Source organism: Bombina bombina, chromosome 3 (assembly GCF_027579735.1).
Source record: "Bombina bombina isolate aBomBom1 chromosome 3, aBomBom1.pri, whole genome shotgun sequence".
NCBI lineage: Eukaryota > Metazoa > Chordata > Amphibia > Anura > Bombinatoridae > Bombina > Bombina bombina.
The window spans coordinates 1,003,812,112-1,003,829,360 of NC_069501.1; the positions used below are offsets into that span (position 1 = coordinate 1,003,812,112).

The window sequence follows — 17,249 nt, forward strand, 5'->3', positions numbered from 1 at the left end:
ATCATGTCCGCCAGACTTTGATAAATCGGCCCCATGATCTTGTTTTAGCTTCAGAAAATCAGAAAATAATTATGTTTATTTACATAGGAAATGTAATACACACAAAATCTTTACAAAAAAACACATGAACAGCTAATATATACTGCTCCAGTCAAAATGGTTTCTAAATTCATCTAAAAACTGTTTTTTGGCTAAGAATCTCAAATTATCCCCATGCAAATTATAGTAGTTGTGAGCACCAGAAAAACATACATCAGTTTTTGTCAAAAAAGCAGTTCCACCCTTTTCATTAGGTACATAGTATACAATTGAGTAATATATCCAGTTAAACTAATTAATATTAAACATTGAATATATTAAAGGGGCATGAAACCCAAAATCTTTCTTTTATGATTCAGATAAAACATAAATTTTTTTTAAACTATCAATTAATTTCTATCGATTTCGCTTCAATCTCCTGGTATCCTTTATTGAAGGAGCAGTAATGTACTACTGGGAGCGAGCTGAACACATTGGTAAGCCAATGAAAGGGGCATATATATACAGCCGCCAATCAGCAGCTAGCTGCCAACTCGAACCTACCTAGGTATGCTTTTTAACAAATTAAGCAAATAAGCTAAAATAAGTAAATTGAAAAGCTGTTTAACATAGGTATGCTCTATATTAACCATGAAAGACAATTTTGTGTATCATGTCCCTTTAAATATCAATCCAGGTATTAGCAGCTCCTTAAAGTGGAAATAAATAGTTTGGGACTCCATTTTTTCCATAATCAATATGTATTGGAAAATAAATAATACATGAATGAAACATAACACTTGTGCTTACTCGTAGATGACAGGGCCCGTTTGTCCCCATAATATCGGTCATAAATAGAATTGCACATTTTTCTTCTGTCACTGACTCCGAACCTTTTCTCTCACATCGCTTTATTTTTTTCAGCAACTGGAATGACAAAAATATCACAAGATAAATAAAACTGAACATTGACAATGAAAGCAGATGTTTCTGTCACCCAAGGTGTCAATCTAATATCTGAAAGTTAGCTAAAAAAAATTATACCTCACTCTGCAGACATTTAATGCAATAAGAAAATGATGTTGTGTTTTAGATGTGTATTGTACTATAGCTTGCATACAACTAAGCCCCAGATTACAAATGGATCACTATTGATAGTGCAAGGTGGACCAAGATAGGATTAGTGTGCAAATTGAAATTACAAGTCCAAATAAGAATAACCAGAGAATGGTTAGCACAGCTGACATCCCTTTTGCGTGCCCTATACTTTCAATGGATAGCGCGATCGCACTAAACATTGGTAATATTTAAAAAGCTCGAGCACAACACATTACAGCGCAAAAAAACAAAACAAAAAAACAGCGCAACCTAAGACCTGAAGTAAAGTGTTAGGGCTACAAAAATTTAAAAAGTCTAAAAAAACACTTGTATAACATATTTAAAAATATGTATATATACAGTATATATACATGTTAAATGTAAAATATAAGTTTTAAGTTATAGAAATAAATGTATAAAAGGAAATATATATAGGAAATGCCTACTGTCTAAGCCACTGTACAAAATGGGGCTACTGGACCTGGATATATATTTGGGTATTGCACAGCACCTTTTAGAGAATGACCTCAAAGTTGGGCTCGGCTTGCCGGTGTATTGTCAAAAATTGTCGAGATTTGCTAATTTGACATGTGCATGCTTAGAATTACGTAATCACGCTCCACATATGTTAAAAAGGAATGTGTGGAATTGGATTATGTAATGAGCATCATGCACACGAAGCAGGTATCAAATCTCAACAAGGAATTTGATCTAGTTTTTTCATGCAGCCACGGACATGCACGCATGCGCAGTTGAATTTGGTAGGAAATTTCAGCAGTCATTGTTTTTGCTAACAATGCTCTTATCATCTGCTGAGCAGAAATACCCTCATCTTTCCCAGGGCAGGGGGTCACTCTGATCCAGGAGGGGGACTCTCAATCCCTTGATGTAAGATCTCCGAATCCACTGTGCAAAAAGGGAACCACTGGGATATCCCTGTGCTGGCAGCCAGAGCAGCAAGGCAGGTAATAGATGTTATCTGTGAGTGTATACTGTCTCCAGCATCACTTTCCATGGCCACAGAGAGGGGGCTGTGCTGTGTGTACAACTGGCATTTGTTATGGATAGAAAAGGTCTGCTGGGCATGTGCTAGGAGAAACTCCTGGGATCAGCTCATCTGGACTTAACTGGTAAAGCTCTCATCCTTTATCAATAACCCCTGGCTGTCAATGAGCTGCAACACATATTTCAGTGCTTGCTCTGTGTCAGCTAACAGGTTAAAGTTTCATGTGCAAATTGCACTTCATTTTAAAAGAATGGTGGCTCATTAACATCAAAGAAGTGATTAAAAGGTGCTTTTTCTCTGAAATAAAAAATAAAATTTGCCCTGACCCTGCAGACGCCCATGCACTTAATATTTAGATGTATGGTCAGGGTTTGCACCCAAATGTCATGGTATTGTGCTACTCCAGTACAAAGGAGTCTCTAATTCAAGACCTCTATTAATAATGTCCAAACTTCACATATGAGAGGACAAGCTGCACTTTTTTCCCTTGGAGTGTCACAATAATGTTAATATAAATTGCCTGTTTTAGGCTGCCTGCAATTGATGCTTTAGTGAGATGTATGCCATTGGTTTAGATAATAGTAATTCAACACATAATAGTGTGAAATGAGTAGTAGATTAGATTGCACAAGAGCTGTAATTTGCCTGGCACCCGATTATAGTGATCTGTCTGTGCTTTTGCTGAAATCAAGAAATACCTAAGAAAACTCTTAGCTGAATTTCTGACTCCTCTTCATCAGTGAACTTTGAATGATTGAGTCAAAGGGGCAGATTTTTAAAATGGCGGCGGACATGATACGCTCTAGCGAATCATGTACGCCTGACATCGCTAAATGCCAACAGCGTTTAACACTGCACAAGCATTTCTGGTGAAGTGCTTATGCAATCCCGCACCCTGCACATTCGCGACCAATCAGCCACTAGCAGGGGGTGTCAATCGTATCGTCGTATCGGGATGATTGTAGTGGCGGACAAGTTGCAGGCTCACATGAGCGAGCCTGCAGCTAAAAGTTAGGAAGTAGTGGTCATCATGTGTGTTTTTTATATATGTGTGTGTATGCGTTTGTATGCATGTGTATGTCTGTGTGTGTATTTGTGTGCATGTGTGTGTAAATATGTGTGTGTATTTGTGTGCATGTGTGTGTTTAAATATGTGTGTGTGTATTTATGTGCATGTGTGTGTAAATATGTGTGTATTTATGTGCATTTGTGTGTGTAAATGTGTGTATGTGTGTGTATTTGTGTGCATGTGTGTGTGTAAATGTGTCTATGTGTGTGTATTTGTGTGCATGTGTGTGTGTGTAAATATGTGTGTATGTGTGTGTATTTGTGTGCATGTGTGTGTGTAAATATGTGTGTATATGTGTGTGCATGTGTGTGTGTAAATATGTGTGTATGTGTGTATTTGTGTGCATGTAAATATGTGTGTGTATTTGTGTGCATGTGTGTGTGTGTAAATATGTGTGTATGTGTGTGCATGTGTGTGTGTGTAAATATGTGTGTATGTGTGTGTATTTGTGTGCATAAATATGTGTGTGTGTAAATATATATATATATATATATATATATACAAATGTGATGGTGCACAAAAAAGGATAAAAGTCCCAGGTAATCACAGTGGTAATGCTCAGCAGGTGAACCTCAGGGAAAAAAAGAAGAAACACATACAGTGAAGTTCTGTGGTTATGTGAAATTTACAGCAGAACCTAGAAAAGGTACTCACATTGTGACGTCACTAAATGGGGTGGAGCCTTGTTCCTTACCGGACTAACAGAGCAATCATTGGACATTACACACAGTCTTTTGTTTGTAGTAGTCTATGATTGTGGCAGTCTCATATGCCTTGTGACTTGCTTTTAATAAATTTGTTATACTTTTTAATCACTTCTGATTCATCTTTTGGATCTGGAACATCCTTCTTTGACTTGCCTCCTATTAGGAGCTTCCTGTGCCTATATATCTAGAGTTTGATTTTGAAGCTCTACACAATGGGGCCTATTTATCAAAGCGTTAACTGTGCTGCATTCGCCGGCACCAATACACTCGCCTAACATCGCTGCCGCGGACCTGAATACGCTCTCCATAGTTACCAAAAAAGCTGTCAAAAAGCCGCGCACCAAGTATGGGGCGATGAGCAGCAGACTGTTGTTAACTAACAGTCATCGATCTCGCTGCTCTTCGGCTTTTTGACAGCTTTATTTGTATACTGTCACTAAACACACACACTATACTAAACTGTTTAACCCCTATACCGCCGCTCCCGGACCCCGTCGCAACTAAATAAAGTTATTAACCCCTAAACCGCCGCTCCCGGAACCCACCGCCACTCTAATAAAGTTATTAACCACTAAACTGCCACTTCCAAAGCCCACCGCCACCTACATTATACTTATTAACCCCTAATCTGGCACCCCCTATACCGCCGCCACCTACATAAAGCTATTAACCCCTAAACCGCCATCCCCCCACATCGCCATAAACTAAATTAAACTTTTAACCCCTAAACCTAACAACCCGCTAACTTTATATTAAATATTAACTCATCCCTATCTCATAATAAATTTAAACTTACCTTTAGATTTAAACTAAACTATATTAAACTAATAATTAACCTATCCTAACTATTATAATAAAATTACATTAAACTATATTAAACTATTAATTAACCTGCCCTAACTATTATACTAAAATTACATTGAACTATATTAAAATAAATATTAATCTAACCTAACTTTTATACTAAAATTGCATAAAACTACAAATTAAAATAATTATATTATATATTTAAACACCTAACCCTACTCAAATAATTTAAATCTACACTAAAAAAATTACTGTTACCAAAAACTAACAACTAAGTTACAAAAAATAACAAACACTAAGTTACACAAAAAAATAAACACTAAGGGCGCGATCCGATATATACGGCGCAGGTTTCGGCGCAAGCGTGGAAACCTGCGCCGCCCGTAGTTTCAGCCTGCACATCGAGCTATCTCATATACGGCGCCGGCAGTTGCTAAAGTGCCATAAGTCTGACAAACTAGTGATGTCCAGAAATCTGCGTAAGTACAAATTTCTGGAGTCGCCAGTGACTTACGACACTTTAGAAACTGCCGCCACATAAAAAAACTTACTAAAGTATGCAATCTGCCGTTACTGTCTAACACGCCTCCCAAACATAGCCCGACACGTATACCCCTCTATCCACAATCCCCCCTCTCACTCCTAACAATAAATGTATTAACCCCTAAACCGCCACTCCCGGACCCCGCCGCCAGCTACATTAACTATATTACCCCCTAATGTGAGCCCCCTACCCGCCCCACCTACATTAACTATATTACCCCCTAATATGATCCCCCTACACCGCCGCCACCTATTTGAACTATATTATCCCCTAATGTGAGCCCCCTACCCCGCCGCCACCTACATTAACTATAATACCCCCTAATATGATCCCCCTACACCGCCGCCACCTATTTTAACTATATTAACCCCTAATGTGAGCCCCCTACCCCGCCGCCACCTATTTTAACTACATTACCCCCTAATCTAATGCCCCTACCCCGCCGCCACCTATATTAAAATGATTAACCCCTAATCTAATCCCCCTACACCGCAGCCACCTATAATAAATGTATTACCCCCTAAAATACTAAAATGTCCCTACCCTAAACTAAATTACAAATAGCCCTGAAAAGGCCCTTTTGCGGGGCATTGCCCCAAAGTAATCAGCTCTTTTACCTGTAATCTGACCCCCCTACACCGCCGCCACCTATATTAAATATATTAACCCCTAATCTAATCCCTCTACACCGGCGCCACCTATATTAAATATATTAACCCCTAATCTGACCCCCCTACACCACCGCCACCTATATTAACTATATTAACCCTAATTATATTAGGGTTAATATAGTTAATATAGTTATTATATTATATATATTATTAATATAGTTAATAATTAATATAGTTATTATATTATATATATTAACTATATTAACCCTATCTAACCCTAACACCCCTAACTTAATTATTATTGCAATAAATCTAAATAATATTAATATTATTAACTAAAATATTCATATTTAAAACTAAATACTTACCTATAAAATAAACCCTAAGATAGCTACAATATAAAATTAATAATTACATTGTAGCTATTTTAGGGTTTATATTTATTTTACAGGTAACTTGGTATTTATTTTAACTAGCTACAATAGCTATTAAATAGTTAATAACTATTTAATAGCTACCTAGTTAAAATAATTACCAATTTACCTGTAAAATAAATCCTAACCTAAGTTACAAATACACCTACACTATCAATAAATTAATTAAATAAACTACAATTATCTAAACAAAAATATAATTAAATAGACTAAACTAAATTACAAAAAAACAAACACTAAATTACAAAAAATAAAAAAGATTACAAGAATTTTAAGCTAATTACACCTAATCTAAGCCCCCTAAAAAAATAACAAAGCCCCCCAAAATAAAAAAATGTCCCTACCCTAAACTAAATTACAAAAAGTAATCAGCTCTATTACCAGCCCTTAAAAGGGCCTTTTGTGGGGCATTGCCCCAAAGTAATCAGATCTTTTACCTGTGAAAAGAAAGAACAACCCCCCCCACATTACAACCCACCACCCACACACCCCTACTCTAAAACCCACCCTATCCCCCCTTAAAAAAACCTAAGTCAAACCCCCAAGTGGTCCTTACCTGTCCTGAAGACTGGCGGAGAAGGTCCTGTTCCAGGCGGAGAAGTCTTCTTCCAGACGGCAACCTCTTCTTCTTCCAGGAACCAGCCGGCGTGGAGCGGAGGAGTTGAAGACCGATGACCGCGGAGCTGAAGACCGTCCTCTCTGGAACGGAAGACCGGCGATGCAGGAACTGAAGATCGGCAACGCTGGAACTGAAGACCGGAGCCATGGAGCGTGGAGGATCATCTTCATACGATCGCCGCCGTACACTGAATCGGAATTCAAGGTACACTATTAAAAATGGCGTCCCTTGAATTCCTATTGGCTGATTTGAGCCTTCAAATTCAAATCAGTTAATCGGATGAGAGCTACTTTAATTCTATTGGCTGATTTGATTAGCCAATAGAATAAGAGCTATTGTAATTCTATTGGCTATTCTAACCATTTTTAATTGCGTACCTTAAATTCCGAATCAGTGTACGGTGGCGATCGTATGAAGAGGATCCTCCACGCTCCATGGCTCTGGTCTTCAGTTCCAGCATCGCCGGTCTTTAGTTCCAGAGAGGACGGTCTTCAGCTCCGCGGTCATCGGTCTTCAACTCCTCCGCTCCACGCCGGCTGGTTCCTGGAAGAAGAAGAGGTCGCCGCCTGGAAGAAGACTTCTCCGTCTGGAACAGGACCTTCTCCGCCGGTCTTCAGGACAGGTAAGGACCACTTGGGGATTAGACTTAGGTTTTTTTAAGGGGGGATAGGGTGGGTTTTAGAGTAGGGGTGTGTGGGTGGTGGGTTGTAATGGGCGGGGGATTGTTCTTTTTTTCACCGGTAAAAGAGCTGATTATTTTGGGGCAATGCCCCACAAAAGGCCCTTTTAAGGGCTGGTAATAGAGCTGATTACTTTTTGTAATTTAGTTTAGGGTAGGGACATTTTTTTATTTTGGGAGTCTTTGTTATTTTATTAGGGGGCTTAGATTAGGTGTAAATATCTTAAAATTCTTGTAATCTCTTTTTATTTTTTGTAATTTAGTTTAGTGTATTTAATTATATTTTAGTTTAGATAATTGTAGTTTATTTAATTAATTTATTGATAGTGTAGGTGTATTTGTAACTTAGGTTAGGATTTATTTTACAGGTAAATTGGAAATTATTTTAACTAGGTAGCTATTAAATAGTTATTAACTATTTAATAGCTATTGTACCTAGTTAAAATAAATACCAAGTTACATGTAAAATAAATATAAACCCTAAAATAGCTACAATGTAATTATTAATTACATTGTAGCTATCTTAGGGTTTATTTTATAGGTAAGTATGTAGTTTTAAATATGAATATTTTAGTTAATAATATTAATATTATTTAGATTTATTGCAATAATAATTAAGTAAGGGGTGTTAGGGTTAGATAGGGTTAATATAGTTAATATAATAACTATATTAATTATTAACTATATTAATAATATATATAATATAATAACTATATTACCTATATTAACCCTAATTATATTAGGGTTAATATAGGTGGCGGCGGTGTAGGGGGATTAGTTTAGGGGTTAATATATTTAATATAAGTGGCGGCTGGTGTAGGGGGATTAGATTAGGGGTTAATATATTTAATATAGGTGGCGGTGGTGTAGGGGGGTCAGATTACAGGTAAAAGAGCTGATTACTTTGGGGCAATGCCCCGCAAAAGGCCCTTTTAAGGGCTGGTAATAGAGCTGATTACTTTGGGGCAATGCCCCGCAAAAGGCCCTTTTCAGGGCTATTTGTAATTTAGTTCAGGGTAGGGACATTTTAGTATTTTAGGGGGTAATACATTTATTATAGGTGGTGGCGGTGTAGGGGGATTAGATTGGAACAGGACCTTCTCCGCCGGTCTTCAGGACAGGTAAGGACCACTTGGGGATTAGACTTAGGTTTTTTTAAGGGGGGATAGGGTGGATTTTAGAGTAGGGGTGTGTGGGTGGTGGGTTGTAATGGGCGGGGGATTGTTCTTTTTTTCACCGGTAAAAGAGCTGATTATTTTGGGGCAATGCCCCACAAAAGGCCCTTTTAAGGGCTGGTAATAGAGCTGATTACTTTTTGTAATTTAGTTTAGGGTAGGGACATTTTTTTATTTTGGGAGTCTTTGTTATTTTATTAGGGGGCTTAGATTAGGTGTAAATATCTTAAAATTCTTGTAATCTCTTTTTATTTTTTGTAATTTAGTTTAGTGTATTTAATTATATTTTAGTTTAGATAATTGTAGTTTATTTAATTAATTTATTGATAGTGTAGGTGTATTTGTAACTTAGGTTAGGATTTATTTTACAGGTAAATTGGAAATTATTTTAACTAGGTAGCTATTAAATAGTTATTAACTATTTAATAGCTATTGTACCTAGTTAAAATAAATACCAAGTTACATGTAAAATAAATATAAACCCTAAAATAGCTACAATGTAATTATTAATTACATTGTAGCTATCTTAGGGTTTATTTTATAGGTAAGTATGTAGTTTTAAATATGAATATTTTAGTTAATAATATTAATATTATTTAGATTTATTGCAATAATAATTAAGTAAGGGGTGTTAGGGTTAGATAGGGTTAATATAGTTAATATAATAACTATATTAATTATTAACTATATTAATAATATATATAATATAATAACTATATTAACTATATTAACCCTAATATAATTAGGGTTAATATAGGTGGCGGCGGTGTAGGGGGATTAGTTTAGGGGTTAATATATTTAATATAAGTGGCGGCTGGTGTAGGGGGATTAGATTAGGGGTTAATATATTTAATATAGGTGGCGGTGGTGTAGGGGGGTCAGATTACAGGTAAAAGAGCTGATTACTTTGGGGCAATGCCCCGCAAAAGGCCCTTTTAAGGGCTGGTAATAGAGCTGATTACTTTGGGGCAATGCCCCGCAAAAGGCCCTTTTCAGGGCTATTTGTAATTTAGTTCAGGGTAGGGACATTTTAGTATTTTAGGGGGTAATACATTTATTATAGGTGGTGGCGGTGTAGGGGGATTAGATTGGAACAGGACCTTCTCCGCCGGTCTTCAGGACAGGTAAGGACCACTTGGGGATTAGACTTAGGTTTTTTTAAGGGGGGATAGGGGGGATTTTAGAGTAGGGGTGTGTGGGTGGTGGGTTGTAATGGGCGGGGGATTGTTCTTTTTTTCACCGGTAAAAGAGCTGATTATTTTGGGGCAATGCCCCACAAAAGGCCCTTTTAAGGGCTGGTAATAGAGCTGATTACTTTTTGTAATTTAGTTTAGGGTAGGGACATTTTTTTATTTTGGGAGTCTTTGTTATTTTATTAGGGGGCTTAGATTAGGTGTAAATATCTTAAAATTCTTGTAATCTCTTTTTATTTTTTGTAATTTAGTTTAGTGTATTTAATTATATTTTAGTTTAGATAATTGTAGTTTATTTAATTAATTTATTGATAGTGTAGGTGTATTTGTAACTTAGGTTAGGATTTATTTTACAGGTAAATTGGAAATTATTTTAACTAGGTAGCTATTAAATAGTTATTAACTATTTAATAGCTATTGTACCTAGTTAAAATAAATACCAAGTTACATGTAAAATAAATATAAACCCTAAAATAGCTACAATGTAATTATTAATTATATTGTAGCTATCTTAGGGTTTATTTTATAGGTAAGTATGTAGTTTTAAATATGAATATTTTAGTTAATAATATTAATATTATTTAGATTTATTGCAATAATAATTAAGTAAGGGGTGTTAGGGTTAGATGGGGTTAATATAGTTAATATAATAACTATATTAATTATTAACTATATTAATAATATATATAATATAATAACTATATTAACTATATTAACCCTAATATAATTAGGGTTAATATAGGTGGCGGCGGTGTAGGGGGATTAGTTTAGGGGTTAATATATTTAATATAAGTGGCGGCGGTGTAGGGGGATTAGATTAGGGGTTAATATATTTAATATAGGTGGCGGTGGTGTAGGGGGGTCAGATTACAGGTAAAAGAGCTGATTACTTTGGGGCAATGCCCCGCAAAAAAAGGCCCTTTTAAGGGCTGGTAATAGAGCTGATTACTTTGGGGCAATGCCCCGCAAAAGGCCCTTTTCAGGGCTATTTGTAATTTAGTTCAGGGTAGGGACATTTTAGTATTTTAGGGGGTAATACATTTATTATAGGTGGTGGCGGTGTAGGGGGATTAGATTAGGGGTTAATACATTTAATATAGGTGGCGGCGGTGTAGGGGGATTAGATTAGGGGTTAATATATTTAATATAGGTGGCGGCGGTGTAGGGGGATTAGATTAGGGGGTAATGTAGTTAAAATAGGTTGCGGCAGGGTAGGGGGCTCACATTAGGGGGTAATAATTTTAATATAGGTGGCGGCGGTGTAGGGGGATTACATTAGGGGTTAATAATTTTAATGTAGGTGGCGGCGGTGTAGGGGGATCACATTAGGGGGTTAGACATTTGTGGCGAGGTGAAAATGGAGTAAGATTTCTCCATTTTCGCCATGTAAGTCCTTACACTGTATATTGGATACCAAACTGTATACCTGTCTATGGGCCAAAAAACTACGGCCGAAGGCAGAAATATACGAGTGTAACTTCTATGTTACGCCGTATATGTGATACCAAACCCGCGCAAAATTTGACGTCACCGGCTTTTGCGGGCAACACTGCATATCGGATTGGGCCCCATGATGCAAAAAATAAAAAAGAAATGATCAAAGCTTTAAAAAATTACACCTAATCTAAGAACCCTATGAAAATAAAAAAGCCCCCCCAAAATAAAAAAACCCTAACCTACAATAAACTACAAATAGCCCTTAAAAGGGCCTTTTGCTGGGCATTGCCCCAAAGATATCAGCTATTTTACCTGTAAAACAAAAATACAAATACCCCACAACAGTAAAACCCACCACCCACACCATCTTCTATCTTCATCCATCCGGCGTGGAGCGGGTCCATCTTCAAGACATCCAACGCAGAGCATCCTCTTCTTTCTGACGACTACAGACGAATGAAGGTTCCTTTAAATGACGTCATCCAAGATGGCGTCCCTTAGATTCCAATTGGCTGATAGAATTCTATCAGCCAATCGGAATTAAGGTTGAAAAAATCCTATTGGCTGTTGCAATCAGCCAATAGGATTGAGCTTTCATCCTATTGGCTGATCCAATCAGCCAATAGGATTGAGCTCGCATTCTATTGGCTATTCCAATCAACCAATAGAATGCAAGCTCAATCCTATTGGCTGATTGCAACAGCCAATAGGATTTTTTCAACCTTAATTCCGATTGGCTGATAGAATTCTATCAGCCAATCGGAATCTAAGGGACGCCATCTTGGATGATATCATTTAAAGCAACCTTCATTCGTCGGTAGTCATCAGAAAGAAGAGGATGCTCTGCGTCGGATGTCTTGAAGATGGACCCGCTCCGCGCCGGATGGATGAAGATAGAAGATGCCGTCTGGATGAAGGCTTCTGCGGGCTTGGATGAAGACTTCGGCCGCTTCATTGAGGACTTCTCCTGGCTTCTTGGAGGATGGATGTCGGATCTTCAAAACTGTAAGTAAATCTTCTGGGCTTAGTGTTAAATTTTTTTAAGGGTTTATTGGGTGGGTTTTAGTTTTAGAGTAGGACTTGGGCTGCAATAGAGCTAAATGCAATTTTAAGGGCAATGCCCATCCAAATGCCCTTTTCAGGGCAATGGGGAGCTTAGGTTTTTTTAGTTAGCTTTTTATTTGGGGGGTTGGTTGTGTGGGTGGTGGGTTTTACTGTTGGGGGGTATTTGTATTTTTGTTTTACAGGTAAAAGAGCTGATTTCTTTGGGGCAATACCCCACAAAAGGCCCTTTTAAGGGCTATTTGTAGTTTATTGTAGGTTAGGGTTTTTTTATTTTGGGGGGACTTTTTTATTTTCATTGGTTCTCTTAGATTAGGTGTAATTAGTTTAAAGCTTTGATAATTTCTTTTTTATTTTTTGTAACTTAGTGTTTATTTTTTGTGTAACTTAGTGTTTGTTATTTTTTGTAATTTAGTTTTTGGTAACAGTAATTTTTTAGTGTAGATTTAAATTATTTGAGTAGGGTTAGGTGCTTAAATATATAATATAGTTATTTTAATTTGTTGTTTTATATAATTTAAGTATAAAAGTTAGGTTAGATTAATATTTATTTTAATATAGTTTAATGTAATTTTAGTATAAAGGTTAAGTTAGATTAATTTTTATTTTAATATAGTTTAATGTAATTTTAGTATAATAGTTAGGGTAGGTTAATTAATAGTTTAATATAGTTTAATGTAATTTTATTATAATAGTTAGGGTAAGTTAATTATTAGTTTAATATAGTTTAATTTAAATCTAAAGGTAAGTTTAAGTTTAAATTTATTATAAGATAGGGATGAGTTAATATTTAATATAAAGTTAGCTGGTTGTTAGGTTTAGGGGTTAATAGTTTAATTTAGTTTATGGCAATGTGGGGGGCTAGCGGTTTAGGGGTTAACAACTTTATTAGAGTGGCGGTAGGCTCCGGGAGTGGCGGTTTAGGGGTTAATAACTTTATTTAGTTGCGGTGGGGTCCGGGAGCGGCGGTTTAGGGGTTAATAACTTTATGTAGGTGGCGGCAGTGTCGGGGCGGCAGATTATGGGTTAATAAGTATAATGTAGGTGGCGGCGGTGTAGGGGGTGGCAGATTAGTGGTGTTTAGACTTGGGGTACATGTTAGGGTGCTAGGTGTAAACATAACTTTTATTCTCCCATAGGAATCAATGGTATATCGGGCAGCAGCGAATATAAGCTTTCACTGCTTTCAGACTCCCATTGATGCCTATGGCATCCGCCGCCTCCAGGGCGGCAGATTGAAAACCAGGTACGCTGGGCCGGAATAGTGGTGAGCGTATCTGGTAGATTTTCGTTAACTTTCAAAAGTAGTCAGATAGTGCCGAATTTGCATTCGGAACATCTGTAGCGATGTAAGCATTGATCTGTGTTGGATTGAGACCGGCGGATCGTATGTTACGTCACAAAATTCTGAATAACTTTTATTCTCCCATAGGAATCAATGGTATATCGGGCAGCAGCGAACATAAGCTTTCACTGCTTTCAGACTCCCATTGATTCCTATGGCATCCGCCGCCTCCAGGGCGGCAGATTGAAAACCAGGTACGCTGGGCCGGAATAGTGGCGAGCGTATCTGGTAGATTTTCGTTAACTTTCAAAAGTAGTCAGATAGTGCCGAATTTGCATTCTGAACATCTGGAGTCACGTAAGCATCGATCTGTGTCGGACTGAGACCGGCGGATCATATGTTACGTCACAAAATTCTACTTTTGCCGGTCTATAGCCTTTGATAAATAAGCCAAATCAAGCTCTCCACAATTACGCTGCGGAATTCCAGCATATGTGCGGTTGACGGCTTGATAAATAGGCCCCAATGTGAGTACTTTTCTAGGTTCTGCTATAAATTTCACATAACCACAGAACTTCACTATATGTGTTTCTTCTTTTTTTCCCTGAGGTTCACCAGCTGAGCATTACCACCGTGATTACCTGGGACTTTTATCCTTTTTTGTGCACCATCACATTTGTTTTTATATTTTATTATTTCTTATATTTCTTATATTGTGATTTAAGCAAGTTTATATATTGTTTTTTTGTTCTTATATATATGTATATATATATATATATATATATATATATATATGTGTGTGTGTGTGCATGTCTGTGTATGTATTAGGGCTGCACGATTAATTGCATATGTGATTTAAAACCGCAATTAATCGCCACAATTTTAAAACCGTGAGGAGTCGCGATTTTTTCCTACATAAAAAATTCCTTTAGAAGTGGCTGTAATGCATTAAAGGGATATTCCAGCCAAAATTGAAAACCACATGGGTGCATTTCGGTATTGAACAGAAGCAATTTTGTAATATACATGCATTAGCAAAAATGCTTCTAATAAAAGTTATAGCTGTTTCAAAGGTGTATTTAAGTATGCACCGTGCACCAGCATTTTAATCACAGCACTTGCTCAGAGAGCCTAAGGTGCTTGTACCATCTGGTAATGACTCAATTTGTTAATTGGTGACATGATACAAGCCCTAGTGATGACCTGAGCAGCTGCATTATATAAAATGTGAGTGCAGTGACAATATCTAGCTATGCTTCACATGCACGTGCAGAGAAAAATGTTAACACTAAAATAGTAATAACTTTTACTAGAAGCATTTTTGCCAATACATGTATATTGCAAATATGTTTCTAATCAAAGATGTAATTATTCTATGTGCATTTATATTTTGACTGGAATGTCCCTTTAATTTATTTGTGATTTCTTGCAAACCAGCTCCATCTAGTGGTTGCTTTTAGCACACATTTGTAAAATGGCTCTTTCACTTTCTGTTCTCATAAGCAGCCGATCAATCTAGAAATCTAAAAGCAGAGTCCATGCAGGAATGAAGAGCAGAGAAAGTCACTTACTTATATTTCCCCCTAGGGACGTCTGCAGTCTGAAACTTAGGGTATGTAAACATTATGGAACCTCCCACACAATCTCCTGCTCTCTGAGAAACGGCTTAAATACATAGCAGATGCAGTTAACCCCACGGCTCCCAAAAAGGCTAAAACTGCAGTCCCCTCTGCTATTAGCTGCTGAGTTAACTTGACTGCATCTACAATGTATTTTATACCAGCAAGGCACAGCATTTATGAAAGGAGCAGCCCCCCACCCCTACTGCTATATGACTGTAATTGATTCCTGGACAGGAGCAGGGCTCATTTTCAGTCAAATTAAAATGTTTTAAAAAATATATATATATATATATTATATATATATATATATATATATATATATATATATATATATATATATGTGTGTGTGTGTGTGTGTGTGTGTGTGTATGTGGCTTACACTGCTTCATTTGTTAATCATACCACTGTCCACAGTTAGAATGACTGTCCAAGAAAACGTGTCAATGTTGTGTGTCATAAGACCTAATAACTGGCTAGTGGCTACTATTTAATCACATCACAGGCAGCAAATTTTATTTTAACTATTTTGTGGTTTGTATTTTTATGCTCCAAGAATGTATTGGACATTGAGACACATGTACATTAAGATTCTGTAGTGTTAAATAAACTTTATAATTAGTGATGTTGCGAATAGTTCGCCGGCGAATAGTTCCCGGCGAACATAGCATGTTCGCGTTCGCCGCAGACGGCGAACATATGCGATGTTCGGTCCGCCCCCTATTCGTCATCATTGAGTAAACTTTGACCCTGTACCTCACAGTCAGAAGACACATTCCAGCCAATCAGCAGCAGACCCTCCCTCCCAGACCCTCCCACCTCTTGGACAGCATCCATTTTAGATTCATTCGGAAGCTGCATTCTTAGTGAGAGGAGGGACAGTGTAGCTGCTGCTGATTTAATTGGGAAATCGATAGCTAGGCTAGTGTATTCAGTGTCCACTACAGTCCTGAAGGACTCATCTGATCTCTGCTGTAAGGACAGCACCCCAAAAAGCCCTTTATAGGGCTAGAACATCAGTCTGCTTTTTTTTTTTTTTTTTCCTGTGTAATCTAATTGCAGTTGCCTGCCTGCCTGCCAGCGTGTGTGTCAGGCTCACAGCGTATACTGTGCCCACTTGCCCAGTGCCACCACTCATCTGGTGTAACAGTAGTGTACATTTAAAAAAAAAAACACTTTTTTCACTGTGAAATAATAGCAGACAGCTGCCAGTACCCAAGATGGCCGCCGATAAGGCAGATGGGGAGGTTTAGAGAGCTGTTTTTTTTGGGGGGGGGGGGGGATTAGGGAGGTCGGGGGCTAAGGGGGATGCTACACCACAGCATATGTAAATATGCTAAAAAAAATATTTTTTTTTTAAAAACCTTTTATTTTAGTACTGGCAGACTTTCTGCCAGTACTTAAGATGGCGGGGACAATTGTGGGGTGGGGGAGGGAAGGGAGCTGTTTGGGAGGGATCAGGGGGTCTGATGTGTCAGGTGGGAGGCTGATCTCTACACTAAAGCTAAAATTAACCCTGCAAGCTCCCTACAAACTACCTAATTAACCCCTTCACTGCTAGCCATAATACACGTCTGATGCGCAGCAGCATTTAGCGGCCTTCTAATTACCAGAAAGCAACGCCAAAGTCATATATGTCTGCTATTTCTGAACAAAGGGGATCCCAGAGAAGCATTTACAACCATTTGTGCCATAATTGCACAAGCTATTTGTAAATAATTTCAGTGAGAAACCTAAAATTGCGAAAAAATTTAAGTTTTTTTTAAATTTGATCGCATTTGGCGGTGAAATGGTGGCATGAAATATACCAAAATGGGCCTAGATCAATACTTTGGGTTGTCTACTACACTACACTTAAGCTAAAATTAACTCTACAAGCTGCCTAC

The 17,249-nt window shown here is 37.5% G+C and overlaps 1 protein-coding gene across 3 annotated transcripts in view; it reads right to left on the reverse strand.

The window, feature by feature from the left end:
* STAT6 (signal transducer and activator of transcription 6) overlaps nt 1-17,249 on the reverse strand; it is a 465,172-nt gene that overhangs the window by 100,949 nt on the left and 346,974 nt on the right. For all 3 annotated transcript variants that reach the window (XM_053708174.1, XM_053708172.1, XM_053708173.1), the window contains exon 10: nt 829-945. In XM_053708174.1, the coding sequence (XP_053564149.1) occupies nt 829-945 (117 nt within the window). The remainder of the gene's footprint in view (nt 1-828; nt 946-17,249) is intronic.